The sequence below is a fragment of the Terrapene carolina genome, unplaced genomic scaffold, assembly GCF_002925995.2.
Source record: "Terrapene carolina triunguis isolate 2854851 unplaced genomic scaffold, T_m_triunguis-2.0 Scaffold238, whole genome shotgun sequence".
In the NCBI taxonomy this organism is placed as follows: Eukaryota; Metazoa; Chordata; order Testudines; family Emydidae; genus Terrapene; species Terrapene triunguis.
In genome coordinates, this window is record NW_020664589.1 from 7,993,096 (window position 1) to 8,018,976 (window position 25,881).

Consider the following 25,881-nt stretch of genomic DNA (forward strand, 5'->3'; position numbering starts at 1 on the left):
TGCCAGCTGGTGAGGACAGGCCTAGTGCAAACTCCCAGCTTGCGCAGCTCTGCGGTTCCCCATCCCGGTGTGTGGGGAGGCAGGGGGCTGAGCAGCAGGCTGGAAGCCCCCCTCTGCTCACTGATCCCTTTTTGGTTTGTTTCTGGGGACGGTGCAGATCCTGTCTGGGGGACGCATCCTCTCCCTGGCCAGCGCACACCTCTCGGACGCGGGGACGTACTCCTGTGTGGCCATCAGTGCCGTGGGAGAGGATCGGTGGGATGCTGTGCTGCGGGTGCAAGGTAAGTACAGGCGTCTCCGATCCCCCCCAGGCTGAGGAATCTGCCTCAGACCCCAATTCCCCCCCTCCCCACACCTCACCTCCTAGGGACTCCCGTGTTTGCTAGAGCAGCTGCTGCTCTGCAGCTTACGCGGATGAGGGGAGCCAATCTGGCTGTTTGCTAAAGCCCTGAAAATATAAGTTCTCGTCAAACCCCATGTCTGGTGACTGCAGGGCCACCCGCCTCTCAGGGGCTGTCACAGGCTGGTCCTCAGCCCTGCACAGGGGCTTTTCCCAGGGCTTAATCTGTGCCAGGGCTGAGCCCTGGCGCCGCTGGGCCTGGCAGTTCCTAGCCCCGGCGCCTCTGGGCCGGGCCGTTCCTAGCCCCGGCACCTCTGGGCTTGGCAGTTCCTAGCCCCGGCACCTCTTTCATTACTAATTAAGCACTGGCCTTTCCGCGCTACAGATCAGGGTATAGGAAGGAGGCGGGAGTGGCGGTTCGGAATCTACCGGTGTGTTCGTTCAGTAGCCCTGCTCCTGCGTGTTGGCCTCAGGAAGCAGCCATTTCCCTTTGAGCTTACCCCAGAGTTGTTTCCTTTCAGTGCCCCCAAATGTCCTTGGTGAGGAGCTAAATATCTCAGTCATATTCAATCGGTCTGTGACCCTGGAATGCCAGCACCACACAGCCCCCTCTCCCGTACTCCGCTGGCTGAAGGACGGGCGCCCTCTCCCACAGGACCCCCGAGCCCGACTCTCTGCGGACGGGGCCATTCTCCAGGTGACTATTCTGGCTGATGCTGAGTCAGGAGGGGATGTAGAGAACTTGGCTCTGCAGTAAATGTGTCTGTCCCCTGTACACCTGGTTATGGCTTGTTGGCTCTCCCCTGCCTGGCCTTGGCAGGGAATCCCACTTCCCGTGAGATGTGTGGCTCGGAGTCATGGAGAAATGGGCCTACCCCCGTCTCGCCCAGGCTGTGTTCCTCAGGCGTGAGAGTCTTTGTGCTGACTCAGCACTTTCCTTGTCCCTTGATTCCGCTGGGCCCAGCTTGAATGCCTGCAGAACTGCACCAGAACAGAGGGGCTTGTTGCCAGGAGCAACCTGGACAATGGACCTGGGCTGCGAGCGGACTTTGGCTCTGCTGCCGGGCTGGGCGTGCGTTTCTGGTGCTGCCACTGGGCGAGTGGCGCTCTGCTTGCCCTTCTCTCGATCCCACCCCGGCTCTGCTTGCTTTGACAGATTGAGCACGCTCAGGCGCGAGATGCAGGGAGATACACGTGTGAGGTGTCGAGCCGCTTGGGCCAGGCGGAGACGCACTACAACCTCAATGTCTGGGGTAAGCCAAGTGTTGGCCAAACATGGGAGGGGGACAAAGATCCCCTGGAGGGGTGTGAATATTCCCTGGCCCCATGTCCTAATGTCACTCTCTGTGAGAGTTCCTCCATCTTAACCACACGGCATAATACAGCCACCTCTTACAGGGGCCAGGAAAATAGCGGCAACTGGGTTGGATTTTTAGGGCCTGCAGGCAGCTCTTGTTATCATAAGTAGGAGCCGTGGGTGCTCAGCTCCCCTGAAATTCAGGCCCCACGCCTGTAAATTTGTCTCTCAGAACTTGTTGAGAAGGAGAAATACCTTTGTCCCTCCCCACTCCAGCTGTCCCAGCCTGGATGCTATTAGGGAGGGGGAGTGTATGCATCATGGATCCACTTTATTAGATTATGTCCATCCCATGAAGGCAGTTCAGTCCGTAACACACACACCCCGTTCCCAAAGGTGGGGAATGATCCCTATTTTCCACCTAATGGCCGGTGAAACCTTGTGTAAAACCATTCCAGTGTCCTGTCAGTCTGGGTGCCCTCGCTCCGCAAGGAGACTGCATCCCTTTGGGATCTGCCCCGGCAATGATAAAATCCTTCTCTTACACATGGGCACATCCTCTCCCAAAATACAGCCCTCCACAGTCCTCATGTGCAGTTCCTCAAACGCATTTGCATGCATAACCTTACACTAAACTTTCTGAAGCTGGATTATCTCACTGACACATGGTTGAGTTGCTTTTTTTTAAATTTTCGATGTCTGTGGTCCGTTATTACTACCTAAAATAGATATTTCACATGCACCAAACTACGCTGAAAGCATCTTATTAAAATTGCAAAGTCAAGCACTCAAAAGTTAGGAAATGCCAGAATTAAGGCTGGCTGTGCAACATTTTTCCATAGCTTTGTGGACAGCTAAGCCATTTTGGCTAAAATTACCAGTAATAATAATAATTAATAATAATCAGCTGGGGGCAAACACCTGGCATGGAAAATTTCAGCCCAAATGGTTGAAGTTTGGCAAAGTTTTAAGCAACTGAAAACAGGGTCTTATAATGGGAAGTGTCAAGCTACCTTAGTGCTAGGCAATGCTGCCTGCCCTGTCTATAATAGTGTGGCTGGCCAGTCTGAATGTTCTTTAACCCCATGGGTGGCACAGTACGCACTCTATACTGTTGTGCTATAGGTAAGTTGTATGATTGAGAATACTGCTGGTTTTTAATAGCTGGAAAGTTGAAATTATTCTTTCCACATGGATCAAAATTGCAAGTCTGTGTGACTGACAGTGGCACTTGCGATTAAATGTTTGTGATGCTGGGCAGGTTGGTTCCCCATCGGAGCAATAGGCAGGGGTCACGTGTTTCTCGTTGTTCTCCTTTGGCCAAACCCACCTCCTGTAAGCCAGAGAGTAGCAAACAGAGCTAAGTCCTCTGGGACGCTAGCTAGCATCACATACCACTGCTTCTGTCGCATGTCTGATGTCCCCTGCACTCAGTTATACCCTTCTTTTGTCTTGTGCAGTTCCCCCCTCGTTCTCCTCGGAAGAGCCTGCTGCCCTGTCTGTGATGGAGGGACAGTCCATCAGCCTGTCCTGCGAGTGCAGCGGGATCCCCTTCCCCACCCTCACCTGGGAGAAAGACGGTAGGGTTGTGCTAATATCTTCGCTCCTCCCCAAGCAGAGGTCACCTAGCAGGGCTACCAGCTCCGCAGTGTTAGGCCAGCCAGCTAGACAGCATGGTTCTGAGCCAGTGGGCTAGAAGGGCCCAGGCTGGATTTCAAAGCCGAGGATCCACGTTGATTTAAAGCTACTTAGACTTGTGTTGGCTTGCTCCTGCGGCTCCTTCGTGTCTAGGAGGAAAAGCTGCCCCTTTTGGAAAGGCTGCATCTGGCTCAGAAGCAATCACGGGTTTGTCTCCATGGGGAGAAGCAGGCACTTCAGTGTAACCATCATTGGACCCTCTGTAGGACAGTGTGCCTGGGAGCTAGTGCTGCCAGGAGTCTCAGGGGTGACATGTTTTCTTCCCCCACCCCATCATTCAGGTACGCCCCTTGCCATGGAGCTCGGGCGCCCCGAACGTATCTCCGCAGGAGGGAGGCTGCTGTACATTGGGAAGGTGCAGATGGCAGATGAGGGATCTTACACCTGTGAGTGCAGCAACGTGGCTGGCAGCAGCAGAAGGGAGCACCGGCTGGAGGTGGACGGTGAGTCGGAGAGGTGCTGCGGGAGGAGTGAGGTTTTATACTACAGGGAGTCGAATCTCTGAGTGGAGAATAACAATAAGAGCTCCTGTGTAAGTCAGTCGTTGTTAGTGGTTTTGGGGAGCGTGAGTGGCTGAATGGAGCATAGAGCTTCTCTCATTTCTACTGCCAAGATGTGGCCCTCAGAGACTCCATGTCCCAGCATGCCGTGCTCCATCTTGATTCAAGTGGCCAGGTCAGACTTGGTATGCTGGACCTATGGTCTCTGCAATCTACACCTCCCTGCTATGATCTGCAAAACTAGGCGCTGCCCTTGGGTTCCTGGCAAGCAGCCAGTGTGGACTCAGCTGGGCAATCTTTGGGAGCCACGGGTCCGAAGTAACTCTGTGGTTTTGAGTATTTAAAGACAGCTGGTGGTCAGTGAACCCTACCCCAGAGTCTGGATTGCCTTAGTACTCGGCACGGCTTATAACTGTCCTTTGCTGGTCCAGACCAATCGCTTGCTGCAGTTAATGTCCTCTTGCAGAAGACCCAGAAGGAGTTGAATCCCAACAGGTCGGTGCAGTGTCTCTGCCTTGTGCTCTTCTCACCTGCAGTTCTGCCAGTGATCAAAGGCAGCGGCGAAGCCCCAAAGAAGATTTCCGTGGCCAAGGCTGGTGAGATTACACTAGAATGTGAAGTCGGGGGATCACCGCAGCCAACAGTCACATGGATGAAAGATGGGCAGCCTGTGGTGAATGGGGAAGCGCTTCTTCTTCAGGACCAGGGGTGGAAGCTGCATATTCAGAGGGCGCAGGTCACCCATGCGGGCCGCTACACGTGCCTAGCAGCGAATGCAGTTGGACAGGTGCAGAGGACATTTGATCTTGCTGTGCATGGTAAGGATGCGGGCAGCAGCTCTGCTGTTGTTTCTGGGACCTTGGGAGTGAGGTGTCTGAAAGCGGGGGTCAGGAGAAAGGTGATGCACTGGGAAGTTCCACCATGCACGTGATAGAGCATTAGGTGTGAGGATGAGATAATATTAGCCAGGGTGAAAAGTTCCGTGTAAGCTCTAGGCATTGTTACTGCAATGGCCACCCCAGCAGCTAATGGCAGGGGGGTTAAATGATGGGGTGAGTGACAAGAAGCCAAAGTCATCTGCTTTCCCTGGACTGTGTGGACCAAGCTTTCAACCAGTCGAGTTCCTCCGGGGAGTTGGGTCACCTGCCTGCCTGTGTGTGCACTTGTCACCCCTGTAAACTCACATTTGGATGTGCAGATAGATTGGCAGCTACATTCACAGTGAGCTGCTCTGTGGCACAGATCTGGGTCCTGAAGGCACCATGGAGGCAGGCATATTTTCTGGGCTACCTCCTTGTGCCCCTGTTTTGAACATGGGTACATAGTTGGAAGGCAGGGATAAGCTGGATTTCCTAGGGCCCCCATTTGCTTATTTTCCTGCTTCCGTGGAGACTGCTTTGTAAATGAAAAATCATCCCTTTATCTCTCTAGTTCCCCCTGAGCTCATTAGGGGAGTAGGGTCAGTGACCAATGTCACTGTCTCTTTGCATGGCGCCCTAACTCTGATCTGTGAGGCCTCGGGCACCCCGCCCCCAGCAGTCAGCTGGTCCTGGGAGAACTCGCCCATCATCCCCAGCGAGCGCACACGCCTGTTGTCAGGTGAGTGATCATTGCTGGGAGGTTTATTCTGGCTGGCTGGCAACCTTGGAACTCAGGGTTTGGCTATGGGGAAATTGACCAGAAGAGCTATGGTGCAATGGCTGCTCTGGGATAGCTCATGGAATAACATAGGGAGCTACCCCAGAATAGCTATTGGTGAATAGCTTATTCCACCATAGTGATTTTGGTCAATTTCCCTACATAGACAAGCCCTTAGACAATCACACTCCAGAGCTGGGAGCCTGTAGGTCGCTGCCAGGCTGGGGGTTCTTGGCTCACTCAGCCAGTGTCTCTGGGAGTCACGTGGGGTTGGGCAGGATCCCACTGAAAATGTCTTTAAGAAATAAAAGCAAATATGTGGTTTGTGAATGGAAGTGACAGGGGCCTCTGTGGATGCTCTTAATGCTTCCAAGCATCCTCTGACATCTCTGCCAGAGAGTTAGCAGCTTTTCCCTGGAAAGCACCAGAGATACCAGGGGTGGAGGGAGAGGGTGGGGAGGGAGGGAGGTCTAATTACCACTCAGCGTTCAAACTGGTGCACCGGGTTTTAGCTGCCTGGCTCATTCAGCAGTGACAGGATTTTCTGTTAATTTCACCCCTGGGAGCGAGATTGTCTGACTTGTCCAATGACCAGTTGTCTTCATGAAGGCTACGTCCCCACGAGGAGCGAAGGGTGCGTGCTTTCTGAGAAGACAGCTACCCTAGTGGAGACCTGGCAAATGCTAGCTTTGGCTCAGTGTGGCCGGTCAGAATAACCCCTAGCCCCCTCCCCCACACACTCAGCGTTACCTCAGGCAGCTCCACTAACTACTGCCTTGTCTCTGCTAGGGCTTTCTGCTGGGGTCGCTCTCTCGTTGTAAACGCTCCGTGTTCCCTAGCGAAGACAAACCCTAAGGAGCAGCATGTCGGCGCGCTGCCCTGGGAGCAGCGTGAGGAGGGAATTGTGACTTGGAGAGAGACGGTCTCTTCCCTATTCCCTTCTTGCTCCCAGAGGGTGGTAATCTGTTACTGGCTGTCACTGGCCTGCCCTGCCATCCCAACCCAGTAGTCCGTGCCTAGTGGCTGTGGAGACTGAAGTTATACGGAGAGAGACCCTGGGTTGTATTTGTAGGGTAGACCTGCCCTCTGTGTGGTCTGAGGAGCTACTTGTGAGGAAAGGATCAGAGGGATAGCCGTGTTAGTCTGGATCTGTAAAAAGCGACAAAGAGTCCTGTGGCACCTTATAGACTAACAGATGTATTGGAGCATAAGCTTTCGTGGGTGAATATTCTCCACCTTATGCTCCAATACGTCTGTTAGTCTATAAGGTGCCACAGGACTCTGTCGCTTTTGTGAGGAAAGCGCACACGAGAGGATGCCATGATTGGAGGGAGTCCCTGCTGGGGTTAGTGGACACTCCTAGTTGGCTGTACTCTGAGAGTGGCGGAGAGAGCACTATATAGACCCCTCATGTGTCCTTGTAGACCTGAGGAGCGTGCCCTGATGAGTGAATGAGAGAGCTGTGACAGGCCAGCTCAGGCGATGTCGGAGACTTGCTAGGACAGGGCAGAAGCCCTGGACCAGGGTGTCGTCACTGGCAATGCCGTTTCTTTGTTCTTTGCCACCGTGGCTTTTCCCTTTATTTCCAGGTGGATGGATTCTGAGGCTAACGCGCATGCGAGCCCAAGACGGAGGCCTCTATTCCTGCATAGCTAGCAATGTAGCTGGGGAAGCTAGGAAGGATTTCAGTGTGGAGGTCCTAGGTAAGGATGAAGCACCGGGCCAGAAGCACTGTAGATACCAGAGTTATTGCTTGGGGACCTGTCACCATTTCCTCTGTCCTCTTGGTTTCTAATGCTCTGCCTGCTGCAAGGTTTCTAATGGGGATTCTCTGACGTAGAGGAGGTAAGTGCTACACTCACACAAGCCCTTGGGATATGGCCTTTCATGTACGACAATCCCCCAATCCTTTGCTCTAGGTGGCTAGAAAGTGGTTTCTTGTCTCTCTTGGTGCGGTCGGACTCCTGGCGAGAGAATCATCCTGTCTTCCCCTCTCTCTCTTTGGCTTTCTAGTTCCTCCCAGCATCGAGAACGCGGGCGAGGAAGACAGAGTTCAAGTGCCTGAGGGTCGGTCGGTCAGCTGGTCCTGCGTAGCCGCAGGTGAGTGTCGCAGGTCCCGGCTGGGAAAAGCAAGAGGCGGTTTTAACTGTAGTGCTGTGGGTCGGTAATCGAGATGTAAAGACGGGATAACAGGGTTTGTGTGGCCTAGAGGATAGGACTGGGACACAGGAGACCTGGCTTCTATTCCTACCTCTGCCACTGACTTGCTGCGTGACCTTGGGCAAGTTGCTTCCCCTCCCTGTGACCCTGCCGCCTTTTGTCTGATTACACTGTAAGCTCTTTGGGGGTGGGGGACTGTCTCTTATGATGTGTTTGCACTGCACTTAGTGCAATGAGACCTCAATCTGGATCGGGGGCCATGGGCTCTACCATAATACAGAGGATTAAAAAAAATACCCACCTGGCCTCTGCGTGAGGTGGGTCTGTCCCATTTACATTAATTACTCCTAACGGAAAAGTGTGTGGCTTTCAACTGACATCACTAAAGGGACTTTGTAGGATGGTTCGGCCAGGGCTCGTCCCTCTCCAGGGTGGCGGGGAACCAGATCGCCTCGCTGCTCCTGCCAGGTGTGTCGGGGAACTAGCCTGGCTGCGGGGCAAACAGTCACTAGCTCAGGCCCTCAGGCAGGGGCTGAGCAAACAGTTCAATATTAGCAGGCCCAGGCCCTGGGTCAGGCGGGGCAGCAAACAGTCAGTGGCTCAGGCCCTCAGGCAGGGGCTGAGCAAACAGTTGAACAGCAAACTCCTGGCTCTGAGCGGCTGGGGAGAGGGGGAGACGGCCACCCGCGAGGTGGGTGGCAGGGGGGACGCAGGCCCACCCACTCCACTGCATCCCAGCTTGGGGCCCTAGTAGCGGCAGAAGACCTGCTGCTGAGTCAGTGGGGATCCTGGTCGCAACACACTGACATTGGCTCTGGGTGTGTCACAGCCAGTCTAGGGTCGGCTGCCCCCGGGCTACTTCCTACCTCCCCCTCTAGAGGTACCTGGGTCCAGACGGCGTCCTCCAAGGGGTCACACACCATGGGCTCCTTGGGGTAACTGGCGCACGGTTGGGTTGGCAGCTCCTCAGGGTAACTGGCAAGCAGCAGGCTTGGCAGCGTCTCGGGGCTCGGGCTAGCATCAGGCACTGGCTGGTCTGGCCAGTCCTCCGGTCGGCTGCCGATTGCAGTGGTCTCCCAACAGGGAGTTACACCACACGCGTCTGGCCTCTCCGGTGCTGTGTTCCAAGTGAGCTCTGGAGTCGGGCTTTTATCCTTCCTGTCCTGCGCCTTGACCTCTGAGGGACGGGCGCAGGATTCGCTGGCTCCGCCCACCTTGGTGTCCAGAGAGGTTCGTCCCTCTCCGGGGCCACGGGGAAGCAGACCGCCTCGCTACAGACTTGAAATGAGAGTTGCCTGCATTTTCAGGGCAGCCTCCTCATACCGCTCCACCTCCTCCACGCATCCCTCCCTTCCCCCGTCTCTAGAAAGCCCAAGTGAGTTCTTCATGGCCCAGTGCAGAGTGACTAGCCGAGAGTTCGGTGCCTCTGCCTGTGAGGCGCCCCCGGGCTTCGATTCGGATATGTGCTGGCGCGACATCAGAGATCAGCTGAGGAGCTGAGGTCCCTAGCCTGGACTCCTGGCGATCTGGAGCGGGATTTGGATTCTGGGGTTGGGGAGAACATATGCTGCCGACCTTGTTCTAGCTGATGCTGCAGGACGGCCTGTCTTTGCTAGCCGTCAGAGCAGAGCAGGGGGGCTAGATTTCCCTTTGGATTTCTTTCCTGGAGGATAGGTGATCAATTGCTGCTTTATCCCTGCCCCCTCTGTGCCCATTTGGGACCATTTTTATTTCTCTGGACGAGGCGCAGATACCACGGTGGTGGCTCGCCCAAGTGGAATAAATTATCATTTTGCTGCCCTGCATCTAAGCAAGGGGTAGGGTCTTTTTAAGCGACTTAGCCATCCATGTGCATTTGAGTCCTTTTTCCCATTAGGGAAAATAACTTGCCTTTATCCTGGGCTTTGTCCTGCAAAGCTGGCTGCATTGGAAATGCCTGGATAGAGCCACCATCCTGCTGCCACACTTTTTTTTTCTTCTTTCCTCTGATAACAAACGGGAAGATGCATGTTCATTAACTCTTCAGGGAGCTGATCCCTCTATTCCAGGGCAAGAGACAGAATATGGCGCTTGGGTACCATTTATCAGGATGAAACTTTGATACCGGGGTAAAGTAGAGATGGGAGATCCTGCCTCATCATAGTGAAACCTCTTGGCCATATGTAGGTCTGGAAGAGACCTCCTGGATCAGTCCAATCCCTGCTATCTGCGTCATACAATCCCATTCGTACACTTATCAAGCCCCATCTTAAAACTAGCTCAGTTGTTTGTCCCCACTACTCCTCCTGGGAGGCTGTCCCAGAATTTCACTGCTCCGATGGCTGGAAACCTCCCATCCTGAATTTACACAGGGCCAGTTTATCCCCATTGTTCTTGTGGCTCATCCAGCCCTCTCTGCCAGCTGCTGAGGCTCTCTTCTTAAACCCTAGCGTGGATGGAGAGAGAACATTTCAGAACTGTGCTCCAGGTCTGGTCTGGCTCACTCCAGCACAGCTGAGCGTACGTGAGACCAACTTCAGCAAAGGCCGAGTCGTGCTTTTTTTTTTTTTTACCTCTTTTCCCTTTCACCATACAGGCAATCCCAAGCCGGAGATCACTTGGTTAAAAGATGGCAGCCCTTTGCTTAGCAGAGACGCCTATTACATATCCCCAGACGGATCTGTCTTGCAGATAAACCAAACCACCCTTTCCAGCGCTGGCCGCTACTCCTGCGTGGCCTCCAATGCCGTGGCTGATCAAACCAAACACTATCTGCTAAGTGTTCTAGGTAAGTACAGAGCCATGGGCGTTCTCAGATTTGACCGGGGGAATGGAATTCAAAACCACTATGTTCCTTCGTATGACTTCAGGGTCTAATTCAGGGCGGTCCTGAGCTCTCACAGCTCCTACTGAGTTCAATGTGCAGTGAGGGCACCTACCTTTTAGCCAGAAGTTCCCAGCACCCTGCAGGGCCAGGGCCTTTGAGCAATTTGTTGTGCCAGGGGAATGGTCGTATCCATGTTTCCGATGAAGCCGTGTTAGCAATGAGTGTGTTTAACCGTGGCCATTGGTACGGTTTCCCTAGCCATTGTGGTCTAGGCCTTATTTCCCTTCCACTGGTGCTGGGCGGAGTAGAACCGGCCCCAGAGTTTCTTTAGATATCAGCGCTTGAGGTTCTGTTTGCACCGGGTGATTTAGTCCTTGCTCGGCCAGCTGTCAGCCGGAGGAGCTGAGCGCTGCACGCTCTGTGGTGGGCCGAGTGAAGTGGTGGAAAGCATCAGCTGTGATGGACATTGGATACATTCTCTCTCTCTCTCCATTCCAAAACGATCTCTGTTTTCCCATAGTTAGTCCCACGTTTCCTGGGGCGAGCCACGAGGGTGCCACAGACGATGTTACCGTAGTGATCAATAACCCAGTATCCCTGCCCTGTGAGGCCCTGGCCTACTCTTCCCCCACCATCACCTGGCTGAAGGACGAGATTCCTTTCCAAGCTTCCACAAACGTCCGGTTGCTCCCTGGTAATGTATCAATTTCAGTGAATGTGGTTGCTCAGAATCATCGTTGACTTCATATAACTGCTTCCTGATTGGTCACACGGACTAGGGACTGGATATGGAGCCTTTCGCATCTGTGTCTGGTCCAGGGCGATCATGTGACCAGGGTTCTCTGGCATGGATGGGGGATGAGGTCTTGGACCGTGTTCTTACTGGATGGGTGCTGACATTCCCAAACCCATCATCTCAGCTGATGCCTGCTGGAGCTGTGCCAGCGAGACACCAGTGATTTCATAGGCCTGGAGGCTGTGCTGCAGACGTGACCTTTGCAGCTCAGACTTGAGGCATGTCAGCGGGGCCCTTTGAGGAAGGTGCTTTGCTGCTGCTCATGCTGTGTGTGGACAGGCAGCCACAGTTCCTGGGGAATATCTGCTCTTTTCATACCCTGCGCTGTGTTGTGTTATAACCAGGGATTGCTAGTCGGGATGATTCACCTGCTTATTTCTTAACTGAGTGACTAAGGGCTGCCGTAGGTGCCATCACGGAGAGTCCTTTTCCCTGACTAGGTGGCCGGGGGCTTCAGATTCTGAACGCCCAGGAAGCGGATGCTGGCAGGTACACCTGCATCGTCACCAATGAGCTCGGGGAGGCTGTGAAGAGCTATGAAGTGAGGGTCCTTGGTATGTACGAAGCCCCTCTCTAAAGCGCTTTGCCAAGGCCCCATGTTTCCGTTATTACTGCCGACTACTGCTCAGACCTGTCCCACGGCTGCTTCTTTCCCTTCTGTCACATGCATGTCCCATGTGCCGGACGGATCCGCAGCTTTTATGATCTGAACATTTTGGCCCAAGAAGAGATCCTGCCCTAGATGCCCTTTGCTAAAGCTCTCTGTGTGTCCTTCTCCTGCTGCTCTTGGGGGTATGTCCTACCTGAGCTGGATCAGCGTTACCTATGCACTGAGAGAGGGCTATTTATGTCCAGTAGCAATGCCCACCCTTCCCTCCTGGTCACTCCCTTTGTCTCCTGCTCCCACGCAAGGTATCGCCCACCCCATGTGCTGCAGCAGGCTCTATCTCAGCTTATGTTAAACATCTGCTTTCCAATCCCTTCTGAAGAGCCCTCCCTCCTGGCAGCGGAGCTGTGGGTTTGTCTTGCACTGACTTGTATTTGCTTTGCCTTGTGCTCCTTGAGTCAGGGTTCTCCTTGGCATGCTTCACTGGCTGGCTGTTGCTGTGCACGCCTACAGCACAGGAATGTGCCGGTCAGGCTGTCTAGAGTAGCTCACGAACATGAGTACCAATCTCAGGGCAGACTGTTGCAAGCCAGGACACAAAGCCCAGACTGGTTGTATGTTCTATAATTAGATTTCACCAACCAAGCATCAAATGTAAACTCCTCCGGCACTAAAACAGCCTAACCATGGAGTCACAGACAGTCCCCTTGGGTACTTTGATCTATCTTGTCACCTAGGCAAGCTTCCCTTTGTGATAGATGGTCCCTTAGACTAAAAATCACAATATTCAGGTTACTCCCAGTCCCAAGGACCCGTTGCTTACCCCAGGTTGAGTGCACCCTAGAACTCTCGCCAAAGACAATGCTTGTAGTCAATCCTATAATAAACTAACTAAAGGTTTATTAACTAGGAAAAAGACACGAGCTATTTACAAGGTTAAAGCAGGTAAATATACACCCACAAATGAGTTAGTCTTGGAAGCTGCTGTAATGTGCAAGCTCTATATGTCCTTTAGGGGTAACCCAAGCAAGAGATCCCCGGCTGTTTAGCTTATGCTTAGAAGTCTTGCCCTCTCCCTGAAGTCCAAGCAACATAGGGATAACAATTTCTTCTTGACAGGGATTTTTATTCCCTTTCCCCCAGAGCTCGAGCTGATGGGATGAGTGTTTTGTCTCCTCTTCATGGGTGAGGGGGGAACAATCAACAGTCTTTTATCCCCTGCTGTTCCACAATAGGTTGTCTGGTGTCTATGGACCTTCTTTTGTTGGAGAGGAGATGACAGCTCTTCTGGTCACTAGTGTTTCACGCTGGGGAATGTTTCTCTCCTGACTGGTTGGGGGGGTTACAGTTTTAGAACAAACACTTCTATAGTCACAGAGCAAACACGTCAATATCACCTTCGAACATGGGGTACAGATGTTCTAAGTCAGATTAATACACGCAGCATCCTACAAGCATTTCATGAAGTCTGAACACATTCTCATAACTCTAATATGTATTTAAACAATACTAGCACACGGGTGAGCCAGACTGGTTTCCAGCTATGCATTTGTCAGTGCTCAGTGAGGCCTAGGTGTGAGCTGTCAGCTGGCATCCCAGCATCGCGGTGCCCATGTGGCTAGACCAAAGGGCAGGTGCAGAGGGAGATGGTTCTCTTGTCCTGATTGTATTCCTGTGTCATGGCTCCTAGTTCCTCCTCGGATTGCCAAAGATCTTGCTTTGGGGGAATTTGCCGTGAAGGAGGTGAAAACCAAGGTCAACAGCACTCTGACGCTGGAGTGTGAGTCCTGGGCTGTGCCCGAGCCGACCATACAGTGGTACAAGGATGGGCAGGTGAGGTTGCTAAAGAAAAGGCAGGAAACCGCCAGTGTCGCTAGTGTAAACTCATAACCATTTCTAAAGAGACTGGAGCCTTCCAAAGGCAGAGCCAAAACGGGGGAAACAATGGACTTCAGTGGGTCAGGATCAATGGCACTGCAGTGGGGAAGGCTGGAGAGTTCCCCCATAGTCTGTCATGACGGGCCTCTTTCATCCTGGGCAGCTGTTCTCATTTGATCAGGCTTCTGGAGTCCAAAGGAGACGGCAGACAGTGGCCACCTGGCCAGCCCCTGTTAGAGCAGGGAGCTGCACAGCTGTTGGGCGCGGTCAGTTGCCTAATGATGCCTAGAAATACAACCAAAAAAGCTCCCTTATTGGTCCCTGACAGGGCTGCCCAGAGGATTCAGGGGGCCTGGGGTCTGGCCCCCGCTGCCGAATTGCCACCGAAAACCCGGGACCCACGAGAGTTTTCCGGGGGCCCCGGAGCGAGTGAAGGACCCCGCTCCAGGGGCCCCAAAAAACTCTCGTGGGGGCCTGGGGCAAATTGCCCCACTTGCCCCCCCCCCCCCAGGGCGGCCCTGGTCCCTGAGAGGCTGTGCTCTCTCTCCAGGGCTGCCTCCAGCCATTTCTGCCATGAGAGCAGGCAGGGAAAGGTAATTCTTTACTCCGTGTTCTGTTTTCATTCAGATTCATGATCTTTACACTGATTCTCATGAAATAATGTGCTTATTTAAGGCAATGAAACCCTCTGATGATTAATAGCCAGGTATCTATTGGTGAATGAAGAGCAGTTTCCAGCTGGCTGGGAGGGGAAGGCACCATTTGTAAGGCTTGGGGTCTGGATTCTGTATTTTCCTGTGGCTGCTTTCAAGGCTTCGATCCTGGCATTTAATCGCCATGAGAAAGGTTTAACTCCTCCTCCCCCACATCCTTGTTCTGGGTGTCTCCTCGCCAGCTCTTGGAGAGTGACAGCCATCTCCAGGTTCTCAGCGAGGGGCAGCTTCTTCGGATCAGACGCGCCCGTGTCTCGGATTCGGGGCGCTACACCTGCATCGCCACCAACCCGGTGGGCGAAGACGATAAGGACTTCAGCGTGCAGATTCAAGGCGAGTCTCTCTCCCGGAGTCACTGGGCGCAGAGCTGCAAATGAGAGTCTGGGAGCGGAAGGCGTAAGGGGGCTGAGCCCCTGGAATGCAGGAGGTGGAGCGCTAGAAGAGGGGGGCAGGGAATGGTCACTGTGGAAGTGTTATTTCACCCACAATGCAGTGAGATCCCATGTTCAAGTGGAGCCCAAAGGGCCCAAGTAGCATTCGTTTGGGGCCAGATTCTGACCTCAGCTGGGAGAGGCACAAAGGGAGCGGAAATGGGGTGAGAATCCCTGGGGCTCTAGAATGGCAACAGGCAGCCCCTACCCCTTCCCAGTATGCAGCCACCTGCGTGTCCAGAGAGCGCTTTTCGGGGGACTGGGCGAGGAATACTTCCCGCGGCTAAGCTGTCAGTTTGGCTAATCGCTCCACCCCGGATCTGTTTGCCCCTGCTGGCTGCCCATGTGTCTGTTGGGTCTTTTCCCCAGCGTGCGTAGATGGCTGCTGCTTGCTCTCTTTCAGTGCCCCCCCTGTTCCAGAGGCAGGGAAATCCCAGCACAGCCTTCCAGATCCGCTACCAGGAGGAAGACCAGGACGGAAAGGTGACGGAGCACCGGGGGGTGACCGTCAACAGCCCGGCTTCCCTGTACTGTGACACGAATGCCATCCCGCCCCCGAAGCTCACCTGGTACAAGGATGGAGAGCCCCTCTCTGCTGCGGAGGGGATTTTAGTACTGCTAGGTAACAAGCTTGGCTTATCGATGCAAACTTCAGTGTGGTCAGATAACTCCGAAAGCTTCATTTAGCTACTTGACAGCTGCTGTGCATTCCATGTAGAGAGCACCTGCCAGGTTCCTGGGCAGTCCAGGCCTGGCCAGCTACAGCATGCCAGATGTGCCCAGGTGATGCACATCTGCTGTGCTAACGGACGTGCCAGGTTTGGGAGCACACCACCCTGGCTGCCAGATGTTTCAGGTGTGCTCAGCTAAAGTACACCAATGTCTGCGTTGCCAGATCTTCCAGCGTGCCCAGGTGATGTACGTCTGCTGTACTGTGGGACGTGCCAGGTGCATTGGGGGGATGCCCCTCCTGTACTGCTGGATGTGCCAAATGGCGCACACCTGCTGTGCTGCCAGATGTTCGGGAAGCCTCCTACGGCTCTGCTAATGTCCCTGAAATGTACGACAGCAGCAACAGGAACGGTGCAGGGACAAGCAATGGAAACGTGACTGTCTCCCCAGTGGGGGGATCTCTGGCCGTCTGCCTGCCCTGCTTCCTAGCTCGCTGTGTTGCTCTTTTTAAGTGGCTGCCTCCTCCTCCCTCGTTACGGCACCCTTCTGAGTGCTCCAGAGGGGCCGGATACACGAGGGTGCCCCTAGCAGGTTCTAATGCCCTTGGGCCCAGACCCATTAGCTTTGCCAGAGAGGATGTCGGGGGAGGGCACGGAGTCGTGGCGTAGGCAGCATTGAGAGCATGTCTATCGATGGAGGTTCGCTGACCCCATCCCGCGCACAAAGCAGCTCACACCTCTAGTTCTCTCGCTAGGAGAACAGTGGTTTCCTAGGAGCCATTCCTGTCCCCCCCCCCCTCCTCTAACTCTCTGTTGCCTGGCAGGGGGACGTATCCTGCAGATCCCTGCGGTCAGAGCCGAGGATGCTGGGAGGTACACGTGCCAGGCAGCCAATGAGGCAGGAGAGGACTGGCTGCACTACGAGCTGCTGGTGCTGTGTGAGTATCCAGGGGAAGACATCCTGGGGCCAAGGGGATGTAAAAGTGACAGGTCGTCGCCTCTGGGTCCTGGCAGAAAGCCGGAGCCACACAGGACCCTGAATGATCTTGAGGAGCTGCCTCCCTCCCCCAGGTCTTCATGGTCCCCCCTGCAGCTGGGCTGGGCTGAGCAGTCGAGGCGACTCCCTTCAGGAGCTGGCAAGCCCTTGCGGGTGGCGCCCATAACGTTGTATTCTTTGGTGTGTGGATGGCGAAATCTGGCCCCGTCCCCGAGCTCTTGATACTCAGGTTCTCTCTGAAGAGCATCAGTCTCGGTCATCGTCTGCAGAAGGGAGGTGACCTGACTTGAGTGCCATGGGCTGGCTCAGAGATGGCTCTCTGGGACGCCTGCCAAGGCGGGGGAGAGGCCGGGGGGGAGCACATAATAAATAATAATTTGTATTGCTAGGGGCTGGACAGACCTAGAACCGAGACATTCCCTGCAGTTGAGAGAAGCCTTGAGCTCTTGGCACACTTGCATATCCGAGACAGTGGTGCCTCCTAGCTAGAGCAGGGTATTGAGAGCCAGGACTCCTGGGTTCATTTCCCAGCTCTGAAGCTACCTCACAGTGGCACCGTGCTCTCCCTGACAACAGAGAGGGGAGGCCACTGAACTGCAGAAGCTTAGGATAACAGCAAGGAGCAAAGTGAGATAAGATCGTGGGAAGTGAGTGGGAGGGTGGGGGAATGAAGGGGCATTGAAGGATGGAGACTGTTAAGACCCTGCCCTGGTGCTCCCTCCCCTTGAGAGGAAGGCCTGGGTCAGACTTCTCCTCCCTAGCTAGGAGGGCTGAGAGATGAGCAGCCCATCACTGACCGGTTCTCTTCTGTCCCCAGCTGCCCCCGTTATCCAGGGGAACACGGAGGAGTTGGTAGAAGAGGTGACAGTGATTGCAAACAGCACAGCCCACATGAAGTGCGAAGTCACTGGGGACCCAGCGCCTGCAATTACCTGGCTCCGCAATGACATGCCCTTCACCACCAGCCCCCGGCACCAGCTCCTGGAGGACGGCAGGCTCCTGCAGGTGGGTGTTGTGTCCAACAGGCTTTGCAGTGGGTGAAAAGTGGCAGAAAACGCCCACCGTTGGAGGTGTTAGTGCAGCTTCTTTGGCTGTTGCTCTGAATCCGCTGGTGAGCGCCTGTGAGGACTCCTAGCCGTCTCAGCAGGGATCTTGCTTTCCCTTTGCAGGTGGCTTCAGTACAGGTGACAGACACTGGCAGCTACTACGTGTGTGTGGCAGAGAATCGGGAGGGCTCTACAGAGAAGCGCTTTGCTCTCACAGTTCTGGGTGAGTAATTCAAGTGGACCCTTCTCCAGACTGGTCCATTATCCGATTCCTTCTTGGTCAGCCCCTTGAGTCCTCTAATCATTTATCTACCCAGGCACCCAGTAGCTCATCGCTCTCTTGATGAGTTTATCCCGAACCTTCTCTTTCTCCATCCATCCTATTTTTCTCCCTTATCTCCTTAGCAGGTGCTTAAAGCACCACACAGGGAGGCAGGCCTGAGGATGTCACATGTCAGGCACAAGCAGTATTATGGGTTTTGAAAGGACTGAGCCTAGATCCTATCGCCTTTGAAAATCTAAGCTAGGAGGACAGCTGTAGCTATAACCAGCAGATATAGTTATCGAGGTACATTGCAGCACGTTTTCACAAATGGAGGCTCAAAGTCTGTTTGCAAAAAATGTGGGTGCCAAATCGCCCACTTACAATTGCACACACAAACCGGGTAAATGCATGTGCAAATGTCTGGGCAGGTCCTCAGGGAACCCGTTGAACATGTGGTGCTGCAACTGTGGTTTTTGCAGGCAGGCTTTGCCCCTTCTGCTTTTTGAACTCTTGTTCCATATAGTGCCTGATGGTCTATGAGCCTTGGGGGCCAGGGGTTGTTTCTTTTCATAAGGTCTGTCTACATGGGGCGTGAATGCGGCTTGTGTAGACACACGTGAGTTGCCTTTGATCTACCTAGCTCAGGTACCAGAGCAGTGAAGCTGAAGCAGTTCATTCTTCAGCACAGACTAGCCTGCAAGTCATTACCTAGGGTCCCAGGTGGGTTTGTACAGCAGGTGCTACAGCGAACACGGCCGCAGCCCCGGTGCTAAAGCTAGCTCAGGTATATCTAGGCAAGCTGCAATCCCCCCACCCCCCCCGTGATTGCAGTGTAGACCTACCCCTAGCCTGCGTGTGCACAGCCCCTAACACACTGAGCCTGACCTGGGTGGAACCTCTAGGCACTAGGGTAATAACAATGGCTTCCCTCCATTCAGAATGCAGTTCTGTGCTTGCTTTTCTCCCCGGACCCTGCATCTTCCAAGTCGCGCCGCTTTCCAAGCAGTTCCGTTAACCCGTGTCTGAGACGGAGGATAAAGTCAGCACGTAGCGTTTGTATTTCACACTGGCTCCCTCCTCCTTGGGCAGCTTTTTACTCTTATGTTCATGGCCCGGTAGCCTGCTCTTTACATTGAGTGCAGTGTCCAGACAGGGCCCCCGTCTCTCTGGTCTTCCACACTCTGCTACCTCCAGGGCTGCTGTTTAATATGTCCAAGCTCCAATCCTTTCTCCTCTCTAGCTCTTTTTGCTGTATCTGTGGTGCTGGTTAGCACGCGGCGTGGACAGCACCCGGATAAATGGGGGGAGATGTCTAATCAACACCTTTTGATTTTGGGAGGAGCAGTTCCACCAAGGATAGCGGGAGCAAACCCCGAAAGCATCACGGCTGTCGTCGATAGCAGCCTCTCCCTGACATGCCACGTCCAATCACATCCTGCTGCCAAGATCACATGGTACAAGGATGGCCAAACCCTGCCGCTCAGCGAGGAGGTTCTCCTCATCCCAGGTGCGTATGGCTGTGCAGGTGAAAACCCAGACTGGTTAATAAGCCAGTGACTCCCCTACCAGAGCCGGCTGGCTGCTTCCTGGTGGCAGGTTACATTTCTTATAGGGCCAGTAACACACTTAATAAACTGATCCCTAATACAGAAAGTGAAAGGTTGGAATTTTCAAAGGAGTCTAAGAGGTTTAGGCACCAACTCCTATTGAGATGAATCCCATAGGTTGTTTTGAGAATCCCAGCCTGGAGTTGCCAGAGTGGATGATCCCCTCTGTGACGCTCTCCGATGGATGAGGCTGGAAAAGTTCTCTCATCACTTCCTGTAATCAACATGGAAAAGTAACCCTGACCTGCTGTTATGATGGATTGGAGGCTGTATCCTGCGACCTCTCTGTGCCTGGGTCTCCCACTGAGCTCAGTAGCAGTTCTGCTCGATGGGGCCATGAGAGAGATTTGTATGACTATCCAGATGCAGTGTGGGGAGCAGGCTCGTGGGTGGATGTGGCCAGGTGCTAACTTGGAGCCATGTGGATGGAGCCAGGCAATGAGCCCCAGCCTGCTTGGCCTTTCCTTGTTCCAGGTTCTCAGATCCTACAGATCCCTCGAGTGCGGATTTCCACTGGGGGGAAGTACACGTGTGTGGCGCTGAATGCAGCCGGCAGAGATGAGAAGCTCTTTCTTCTCCGTGTTTATGGTGAGCAAAGGCCTCTGAGCCTGGTCTGCCTTGTGCGCTGTGGGCCAACATCTTCCCCCTCAGCCCTTCTGGTTCCATTAGCTCAATAGGACCGAAGCTGCAATTTATCAGCAGAGCACGCGATGCCACACATGAGCCTTCAGCTCCCGCCCCGGCTCCTGTGGAGACCCATCTGTCTGTGCTTGATGCAGGCCGGCTCTGTTCTAGCAGTAGCCTCTGTTCTGGTGCAGCTGCTGGACAGCACCTTCCCTATCCAACACCGGGTAAAATAATAACTATTGTACCAGGTGCCAGCCTGGCCAGGCATTCACAAACTACTATGATTGCACACAGCTACCGCTAGTACCTAGTTTGGAAACTTGGTGCTTTGGCAGCTGCCCCCAAGGCCAGGATCTCTAAAAGCAAGTGTGCTTTGGGAGTTATACCTATGCTTGAAAGAAGGCTGTATCCCTATGGGCCAGATTTTCACAGGGCTTGCTTAGTTGCCCTGGCAACATTTGTGCATGCCACAGCCTGCAAGGGGTTAAGTGCACGATTTGCACTTGCATGCATTTGTGCAGCTGCAGCCTGCATCTGACCTCCTTTGGAAAGTTGGCCCTGTCCATGTGTTTCAAGAATAGCCTCTGTGTGGTATGGGGGGGCATGCACTCATGGAAGTGTATGTCCTAAATATGCCTGCATGGGGAGGGTGTGGTATCTTTACATCAGCAGTGGTGAGGCTAGCTCCCTAGAGGTCTTTGGATTTCTCTGTGGGCAGGCTGTTCCCCTCTGTAGGAAATATATTGCCCCATCATCCAGCAATACTAGAGGCTCTTCTCTTTCTCTCTCTCTGGTAAAGTTCCCCCCACCATCACGCAGCCCCCTGGAGGCCAGCAGGAGGCCGTGATGGTGCGTGCCGGAGAGACTGCTGTTTTACAATGTGAGGCTGATGCTCTGCCGGAGCCTGTGGTAACCTGGTACAAGAACGGGCACCAGCTGGCACTAGGGAATGGGGCTCGGACCCTGCTGAGAGGGCAGAGGCTGGAGATTGACAACGCCCAGGTAAGGTTAGGTTGTACCTAGGGAAACCGTCCCACCTGTTCAGCCTTCCACGCCCTGTGTGCGAGAGTCCGACGACTCCCTCTTTCTCGCAGGTGTCGGATAAAGGGATCTACAGCTGCAAAGTCACCAATGTGGCAGGGGAGGCAGAACAAACCTTCACGCTCACCGTCCAAGGTAAGAGAAGAGGGTTTAAACCACGTGCCTCCATCCGTTCTCTCCAGATTCAGTCTGTCTCAGGAGACCTGGGACTGGGGTCGTGAGAGGGTGCAGGTCAGGGCTGAGGTTACTTGGCAGATCTGGAAGTGAGACCAGTAACAGCATCTATCTACACCATCCCTGTCTCCGCTGCCCTGCACACTGAATAGGGGAAGTTAATCTGCATTGAGCTTTTCAATAGAGGAGAGGTCAGAAGTAGGGCTGGCCGTTGCCTGTTTAAACCGCTTTGGACGGAAAATTGGGCCTTCGACTCAGTGAACATTTGTGTGAGAAGTGTCTGCTTTCTGTGAAGAATTTATATATCTATATATGGGTCAAAAACCAGAATGCCCCAAAACTATTTGCATTCTGAAATGCTGCTGCAGTGCCTCATGGGAGTTGTAGTTCTGGTGCCTCATGCTTCTCTTCTCTATGGGGCGGGCTCCCCAGCTAGACTTTGGGCTTCTCTATGCTGCACTGCAGTGCGGACTGTCGGGGTGTGAATGCCAGAGCGCGCCAAAATGTTTCATTCCAACTGCCCTGTGTGGATTCCACTGGCACAAACGAAAAGGTACCTTGTTTGCATTAACACAGTCCTCTCTGAAACGGGACTATGCTAATGCGAGCTAGATACCTTTTCATTTGCCCAGCAGCGTCCACACGGGGCAGTTAGAACGTAACGTTTTGGTGCACTCTGCACTTCACACCCCTGTAGTCCACATTGTGGTGCAGTGTGGACATAGCCTTCGTCTCCCATGACGCACCACCTCCACTCACCAAGAGGGGAGACCACGGGAGACGTAATTCAACCAGAGAGCCTGGCTTACGGGGGAGACGGGAAGCAGGAGGCAGTGCGGTGGCCATCCAGTTCCGATTTTGATTGTTCTCTGAAACGCAAAGTTTTTTCCAGAGGAAGAATCCCCATTTTTTGTTCTAGTTCGATGCTAGGTCAGTGCTGCAGGGCTGTGACCATGAACGTGGTTAGTGCTGGGGAGAGGACTCACTGGGGCAGATGGGCCCCTGGGCTCTGCAATCCAGAGCTCGATTTCAAACTCCACTTCTAAAACTTGAGGGCTCTCAGCTCTGGGGTTTTATCATCAGAGGCCGGGCAGCTGGGAAATGCAGGTCAGGGCTGAGTGTGAGCACAGTCCCCAGGGATGATGATGATGGTAACAGCCCCTCGCAGAGCCCAGGGGGGACTTGGGGCCGGTGTGCAGCTCCAGACACTCCTCTCTCACTGACACCCACTGAAGATGGGAGTCACTTTTTATTTTAGCGTTTTGTGCTGTGCCTGCAGGTACAGCCCCTGCAAGAGGAGTGCTGAGTAGGGAAGCAGCATGGGGCAGCACATAGGGGACCCGTGTTCTGTTCCTAGCTCTGCTGCCTTGAGCAGGCTGCTGCCTGACGGTGTGCCTCAGTTTCCCCACCCGTACAATGGAGACAATGGCACTCCCCCTGGCTTTAGGAACTCTGGGTGAAAGCGCTGAGTGGTGTTTACTGTTTGTCTGAGCTAGGGGGAGGGCTGCTCCATGGCTGTGCTTTATGAATGTGATCTCAGCAAATGCAGAGGGGTTCTGGTGTCCCTCAACCCCAGTGGCAGCGACTGAGCCTCCCCGTGCATTCTGCTTCTCTCCCAAAGCCCCCCCGACCATCGAGAACCCACGCCAGGAGACGGTCTACGGAGCTGTGGGGAGTCTCCTCATTCTGACCTGCGAGGCGGTCGGTGTTCCCCCTCCTGCCATCACCTGGCTGAAAGATGGGGCCCTGCTTGGTAAGGAGGCCACATCACCGCATCAGCTGGCTGGACGGGCTGCTGGGATAGCAGGGCTGGGCGTTAGCTGACCGTAGTGTGCACAGCTAGCCCTTCTAGCAGGGCGGGGTGGTCTCTGGGTTTAGAGTACAGGACTGTGGATGCAGACTTCTGGGTTCTGTTCCCGGGTCTGATGCCAACTTGCTTTGTGAGCTGAACCGCTCTGTGCCTTGGTTTACCTTCCTCTATGGTGGGGATTCGCCACTCACCGGGTGTGGGGATGAGACCTGGCTCATTCGTGTGTGTGAAGTGCTTTGAGATCTAAGACAGTGACGGAAGTGCATATTATAATTTGTGAAATAAACACCGGGGGGTATGCGGGGCAATCTTCGGGTGTGTTCATGGTCTTGTGTGCTTTTCATGGACTCTTCTAAAGCCTTGGGGGCCTATTTATGGAGCCAAAAACATGTGAAGTCTGGTTCCCTTGTGGTGTTTCAGTTCTGGGACAGTGGAAATCGCCGACCGACATGTTGTTTAGATCCCTGCAGAATTAAAGTCTCCAGATAATATAAATGCAAGTACCAGGCTCTCTGGCTTTATTTGGGTTTACCCCAATCCTACTGTGTTCGACTTGAACCGGAGCCTGATCTTGATTTTGTGCGGTGAAGTTGTCGTGACCCAGCGTTTCAGGCCCGTAAGCTGAAAGTTCCCAGCGCTGCGTAGGGCAGCGCTGCTGAGTCACGCCAGGATGAGCGGGAGGAGGATGGGGTCCCAAGGTCCCGCTGGGGGGAATTCCAGTGGGAAATGTGGGAAGCCTCCTTTCCAGAGGTGGGTTGAGGACGAGCAAGCCCAAGGGAACCTCCGCAGAGGAGAAGCCGAGTTCTCTGGACTTGTTTTGGAACGATGCGCTCTCTTTCCCCCTCAGAGAGCAGTGTGGAGCAGGGAGTGGTGTCCCGAGGCGGGCAGCTGCAGATCAGCCGCTTGCAGCCTTTCCACGTGGGCCGATACACCTGCCTGGCACAAAGCCTTGAAGCAGAGGCACGCAAAGACTTCATCGTCTCGGTGCAAGGTAGGCCCTGTGTGGCATTGCAGCGAGCAGGCTGCCTCCGAATGGGATGGAGACAGATTGTCGTGGGAGCATTCAGGCCTCTTGAGGATGTGGTTTGGGCTATAAAGGGGTCAGGTACTTCCTCTGTTCTCCAGTCACCGTCTCCTCTCTCCACTCAGCGGTGCCCCGGATCCTGAGCGCAGGCATCCCCAGTGAGCACAGCGTGCTGGAGGGCACCGGGGTGAAGCTGGAGTGTGAAGTGGAAGGACAGCCGGCTCCAGAAGTCACGTGGCTGAAGGACGGGAGCCCACTGGAACTGCCTGCTGCCCCTCACCTCCGGTACGCCTCTTGCTAGGGCTCTGGTGCTGCAGTGGCGTGGCTCAATATGCAGCGACAGTCAAAAGAGCGAACAGAATCTTGGGAATCATTAGGAAAGGGAGAGATAATACGACAGGAGATATCCTATTGCCTCTGTATAAACCCATGGGACGCTCACATCTTGAATACTGCGTGCAGATCTGGTTGCCCCAGCTCAAAAAAGAGATATTGGAATTGGAAAAGGTTCAGAAAAGGGCAACAAAAATGATTAGGGGTCTGGAACGGCTTCCGTATGAGGAGAGATTAATAAGACTGGAACTTTTCAGCTTGGAAAAGAGACAAGGGGGGACATGATAGAAGTCTATAAAATCATGACTGATGTGGAGAAATTAAATAAGGGAGTGTTATTTACTCCTTATAACGCAAGAACTAGGGGTCACCAAATGAAATTAATAGCCAGCAGATTTAAAACAAACAATAGGAAGTATTTCTTCACACAACGCACCAGCAACCTGTGGAACTCCTTGCCAGGGGATGTTGTGAAGGCCAAGACTATAACAGGGTTAAAAGGAGAACTAGCTAAGTTCATGGAGGATAGGTCCATCAGTGGCTATTAGCCAGGATGGGCAGGGATGCTTTGCGTTGAGTGTAATGGTTGGCTTAGTGCACATAGCTCGAGTGGCTGGCTCCAGCAAGGATAACGCCTGATACTTAAGGCTCAAGGAATTAATCCTTTAGCTCTAGTGAGAGGGGCTTGTGTTTTCAGCACAGAAGGTCACAGGTTTGATACCGAGGCAAGGCCATGGTGTCTGTATGTATGTGGCCCTAGTGGGTTCTGCTGCCTTATTGAGTCTCCTCTCCCTGTGTGTGCAGGTTGTCTCCTGATGGCAGCTCCTTGCTCCTCAAGGGGCTGCGGACGTCTGACTCAGGGGCATACACCTGCCTGGCTCAGAACAGGGCCGGAGAGGACATCAAGTTCCACATGCTGAACGTCCTGGGTGAGTGAAGCATGCCGGGTGGTGCTGGGCACAGGTGGGGTTAGCTGCTGGGTGGGGGCAAAGATTAATCCCCTCAATGACAACCCTTTCTCCTCCCCCTCAGTTCCCCCTACTATCGAGCGAGGGGCCAACAACTCTGAGGTCATCAGCAGCGCCCCCTTGGGGTTGGTTACCATGGAGTGCCAAGCACGGGGCTCCCCTCCCTTACAGATCAGCTGGCTGAGGGACGGACTGCCCCTCCCTCTCTCCCACCGGGTGAGGCTGCTTTCCGCAGGACGTACCCTCAGGTAAGAGGAGGTTTCCGGGTGCTTTCCAAAATCCTCCCCCTGTACTCATGCACTGTTGTGCCTGGCACCTGCCTGGCTGCCACTGCCCACTCCAGAGGTGGCTGCATTTCAGTGGAGTGTTGAACGTCCAGGGGCCTGATTTTCAGAGGTGCTGAGCACCCACCAGTCCCACTGGAGATACAGTAGAAGCTGCAAGTTCAGCCCGC

At 54.0% G+C, this 25,881-nt stretch overlaps 1 protein-coding gene across 1 annotated transcript in view; it reads left to right on the plus strand.

Annotated features, from left to right (window-relative positions):
- HMCN2 (hemicentin 2) overlaps window positions 1-25,881 on the plus strand; it is a 114,987-nt gene that overhangs the window by 63,448 nt on the left and 25,658 nt on the right. Inside the window, exons 40-66 of the mRNA XM_029912711.1 lie at window positions 158-281; window positions 862-1,037; window positions 1,497-1,593; window positions 3,098-3,217; window positions 3,617-3,778; window positions 4,372-4,653; window positions 5,267-5,434; window positions 7,063-7,176; window positions 7,487-7,573; window positions 10,209-10,400; window positions 10,960-11,133; window positions 11,676-11,789; window positions 13,533-13,675; window positions 14,616-14,766; window positions 15,268-15,486; window positions 16,360-16,473; window positions 17,350-17,537; window positions 17,702-17,801; window positions 19,189-19,350; window positions 19,925-20,038; window positions 20,877-21,079; window positions 21,172-21,253; window positions 22,914-23,045; window positions 23,950-24,093; window positions 24,252-24,411; window positions 25,264-25,388; window positions 25,492-25,675. Coding sequence (XP_029768571.1) covers window positions 158-281; window positions 862-1,037; window positions 1,497-1,593; window positions 3,098-3,217; window positions 3,617-3,778; window positions 4,372-4,653; window positions 5,267-5,434; window positions 7,063-7,176; window positions 7,487-7,573; window positions 10,209-10,400; window positions 10,960-11,133; window positions 11,676-11,789; window positions 13,533-13,675; window positions 14,616-14,766; window positions 15,268-15,486; window positions 16,360-16,473; window positions 17,350-17,537; window positions 17,702-17,801; window positions 19,189-19,350; window positions 19,925-20,038; window positions 20,877-21,079; window positions 21,172-21,253; window positions 22,914-23,045; window positions 23,950-24,093; window positions 24,252-24,411; window positions 25,264-25,388; window positions 25,492-25,675 — 4,031 coding nt within the window. The remainder of the gene's footprint in view (window positions 1-157; window positions 282-861; window positions 1,038-1,496; window positions 1,594-3,097; window positions 3,218-3,616; window positions 3,779-4,371; window positions 4,654-5,266; window positions 5,435-7,062; window positions 7,177-7,486; window positions 7,574-10,208; window positions 10,401-10,959; window positions 11,134-11,675; window positions 11,790-13,532; window positions 13,676-14,615; window positions 14,767-15,267; window positions 15,487-16,359; window positions 16,474-17,349; window positions 17,538-17,701; window positions 17,802-19,188; window positions 19,351-19,924; window positions 20,039-20,876; window positions 21,080-21,171; window positions 21,254-22,913; window positions 23,046-23,949; window positions 24,094-24,251; window positions 24,412-25,263; window positions 25,389-25,491; window positions 25,676-25,881) is intronic.